Genomic DNA, 3,891 nt, shown 5'->3' with positions numbered 1-3,891 from the left:
ACACCTCCATTGTGGTGTTTCTCTGTGGACTCCTGGTTCAATAGGAATCAGAGAACAATGTCGAGAGGATATAGGAGGTCAGTAGGAGAGAGAGAGGAGAGGACAAAAAAAAAAAAACCTTTGTCTGCTCTGCTGCCCTTATGGAGACGTCCGATGTATAGGAAATGGTGCACACACACATAATCTCACTTCAAAACACGCATATGACATAATCATTAGGACTGCAATGTGACAAAATAAAAAGTCTAACGCGAGTGGGAAAAGGGGGTTAGAAATAATAATGTCTGGGTGTGCGGATATTTAAAAAATAACTGGTCCATTCTTTTCTCTGAGTTTCGTTATTGCAATTCACACACACACACACGCACACACACACACACACACACACACACACCTGTGCTGAAGGGCTCACCCGAACGAAACCATCTGGATGAAAAAAGTAAGCCAAATGATTTGGTTCCATTCCAAGTAGTAACGTTATCCTTTGTATAATGAAATAATGTAATCTAAAAACTTTTAGATTAATTTCAAATTAAACAAAGAAATATCGGACCCATCAAAGAAAAGAAAATAGACGTAGCCACACAAATGTTTTTTCCACTCTTCAAACCATCTCAATAAAAAAAGACTTTGCGTTTTCACGTGACCCTCAACAAAACAGCACCGGCACAAACTACATTTATACTTTGTTGTTTACTACAACGCACTTTTCACGAGCTAATAATACACAGATTTAAAAGACTATTTATTTTGTCTACACACACACACACTGACAGAGAAGATAAACCTATTTCTGGCGACCATGTACGATTGTATTAAGAAACAGACGCACTACTTGGGGAAACGGGTTAGGAATATTTATTATGTTATTATTATAGATTTTCTTTTTAATCAAGCAGTGGACAAAACATCTTGTTCATTCAAAGGGTTTGAAAGAGCCTTGGACGATTCGATCGGCGCCGTGCTGCCGAACAAGCCTTCGGCATTTTCACCGATGCCACCTGTCCCACACAAGGGCCACAAACAGGGGTTGGGAATTTACCGGTGACTTGACTTGAGCATGAGCACTGTTGCCACGGTTACCTGGAGTTTAACGCAACTTCTCTCCAATTTAACGCGACGCGAGAGACGCAATAGCGCTCACAACCTGACTGACAGACTGGGGTGGGACTAAAGAGCGGGCGCCTGGGTCACCTTTCGTTCTGCGTGAACCCATTCACCTGAGAATACAAAGCCCCAAAAGAGAGCGTGAGAGAGATGGGAGGACCCGGGGGGAGGGGAGGCAGAGGTGAAGGGTGAAATGCCAAACCACTCCTTGAGATTAGTGGAGTGTCAAGCAGTATGTGCCGTGTAACGGACAGCGAGGTCCTCGGCTTTGGTGTTCGCACTACCCGGGGGACCCCAGAGAAGCAGCGTTACTGTACTTCCAAATGAGAAGACAGGAACAGAAAAAAAGAAGAAGAAAAATAAAAAAAGGAGGGGTGGCAGCAGTAAGGAGGTGTGGCGCACGGGGGAAGAGACAGAAGATTGACGGAAAAAGAAAGGTCAGGGACTCCCCACTGACCGGGACAGCTTTGTACACGTCCAGCCACTGTAGACGAACACGGACACACACACACAGCGCTAAGACCCATAAACCGGTCCCGGGACCGCAGGCCCCTAAGTGCTTTTGCTCCGAAGACGACCCAGACCTCAGGGGGACCCCTGAATGCTTTCAAAGGACCCTTGTGGTGTAGGGACCCTAAGCCTCCTATACACTCCCATGACCCCTGCTTCCTTCGCCCCCAAACAGAGACTTCACACCAAAGGACATTTAAGTATACTCCCTGACCATTAAGACAATTTCCCATCACTCTGAAACTTCTTGAAACTTTAGTAGCGAACAATACAACAACAACATTTAAAAAAAAGGTGTTAAGGCCTTTGGTAAAAGGATGCCCGGCACCCATTCTCGGGGGACCTGCTGCTCATTTGCATCTGCCAACAGAGCTGACATCACATCACAAGCATCACCACCATCATCTCCATCACCACCATCAACTAAACCTCTGCCAGATAACAAACCGCTTACGAAACTTAATAAATATTAAGATTTCACAAAGACGAAGTCAGAGAGTCGAGAGGAGTTTAGCGAGTGGATCATTAAGGTGTAGGCTAACTTTTTTTTTGGGGGGGGGGGGGGGGGGGGGTTCGCGGAGCTTCGCCACCCCCCTTTTCCAGTCGAGCTGCTTGCTTTTGATCACCCAGAAAACATCGCACAGCCACACCTGGACATTTACAGACACGTTTGGAAGTTTGTTGTTATTTAGATCTTCATTCACACACCGCGACAAGTAACTTCACTCACCGGTTTCGGTGAGCTCTCTCCACGCAAAAGCAAGAGAGAGACAGAGAGAGAGACAGAGAGAGAGAGAGAAAAACAAAAACTTCCAGTCCTCCTCTCCCGCTTTAATTCCTCACCGCATTCAGAGCACGGCGCGGCTCGGGACGGAGTGGCCGCTGCTCGGTCCGTGTGCGCGGACTCCTCTCTCTCTCTGCTCGGCTTCGGGGGAGAGGGAGCCGGGAGGGGGGGATGTTGCTTGAGGTGACGGCGTGGGTGAAGCGCTGAGACGGGAGAGGCGGGACGGCGCGTGGACGTGACGGAGACACACAGAGCGCTGCCTTGCACTCGCTCGTTCACTCGCTCACTCTCGGAGACTTTCTGTCGGTCTACGGCTGTGGGTTCCCAGCGCTCACTCACCGTCGGCAGCGCGCTGCCGCTCACCTCCCACTTAAAGGGATAGGGACTGATTTCCAGGTGGCGGCGGGGGGGAGGGGCCATAAACCAGAACGATTATCTGTCACCGCCCCCTTGTCACGTTTAAACACAAATTACATGCTATTGATTGGGTCGGTCGAAATCCAATTGACAGCCCCCCTTCCTCCCTCTTTAGATTTCCAATCCAGTGTGGATTTAGAGAAATGCTTCCTTTAGTTCGGTTCACTCTGCCACCAACACGGTGTTCATATGTATGTAACAAGCAGGTCATATTTCCATTATCGGCTAATCTACCAGATTGCGCTTTAAAGGTTACTCAAAGGCCCTTAACATGGTAAAAACAGAAAGCAACGAAAGCCATTACAATACAAACAAGAGAGATGACATAACTGTAAGAAATAAAGAAAAAACATACTTAACTAGCATCACAGGGTTCGTGACGGAGAATGTCTGAGGTGCTGGGGCTCTCTTTCCCCCCAGATTAGTTGTTTAATCCCCAAAAATGTCAAGTAAATAGTGAAAAATGCCACGATGTCAAGTTCCCAGTGGCCAAGGTGGCACATTTCTCAGAGACTGTAGGAAATGTGATTAGTTGTTTTGTCTTGCATGGACTTTTTACTGCTATTATTATTATATTTCCATGAATCTATGAGCGCATCTCTGGTAAACACACATTTCCGTGGAGAAATTCCACATCTACTCAATTGGTCGATAATTTTTAGTCGGCTCAGAGGGCAGCCCTAGTCATGATATTTACCAGCCGCGACAGCGACACTGGTAATACTTTCCTCTTGCTAGTCTCTGTGTGTGTGTGTGTGTGTGTGTGTGTGTGTGTGTGTGTGTGTGCGTGTGTGCGTGCGATCACAGCAACACGTGGTCACAGAGACACTAGACCTGCTACGGGAGAAGTTCTGTGTGTTTGAAGGCAAAACGAAGGCCGAGTTTAAAGTGTGGGGTCCGAGCAACGGCACCGCAGGTCCCATATGCAGTGGACAAAAAAAAAAGTGTCTCCAGGGTTTATTTCCCCATAACAATCAAACAAGTAGCTGATGTGACCACTGTTTCTGTTGTGAGAAACACAATAAATTTGTATTTTTGTGTATTTTCTTTTTTCGGGAACACTAAACACAGTC

The 3,891-nt window shown here is 47.0% G+C and overlaps 1 protein-coding gene across 7 annotated transcripts in view; it reads right to left on the bottom strand.

Moving 5' to 3' along the window:
* The window catches only part of LOC117730783 (transcription factor SOX-13-like), a 38,264-nt gene extending 35,469 nt beyond the window's left edge, over positions 1–2,795 (bottom strand). For 3 of the 7 annotated variants that reach the window (XM_034532761.1, XM_034532766.1, XM_034532763.1), the window contains exon 1: positions 2,461–2,764. In XM_034532761.1, the coding sequence (XP_034388652.1) occupies positions 2,461–2,465 (5 nt within the window). In that variant the 5' untranslated portion in view covers positions 2,466–2,764. Of the gene's footprint in view, positions 1–2,347 lie in introns of all 7 variants that reach the window. The other 4 variants (XM_034532767.1, XM_034532769.1, XM_034532768.1 and 1 more) reach the window with 4 other exon arrangements.
* Positions 2,796–3,891: the final 1,096 nt, after the last annotated feature.

The sequence above is a fragment of the Cyclopterus lumpus genome, chromosome 5 (assembly GCF_009769545.1).
Source record: "Cyclopterus lumpus isolate fCycLum1 chromosome 5, fCycLum1.pri, whole genome shotgun sequence".
Lineage (NCBI taxonomy): Eukaryota > Metazoa > Chordata > Actinopteri > Perciformes > Cyclopteridae > Cyclopterus > Cyclopterus lumpus.
The sequence above is the reverse complement of the archived record's forward strand: the minus strand, read 5'-3'. Positions and strand labels throughout refer to the sequence as shown.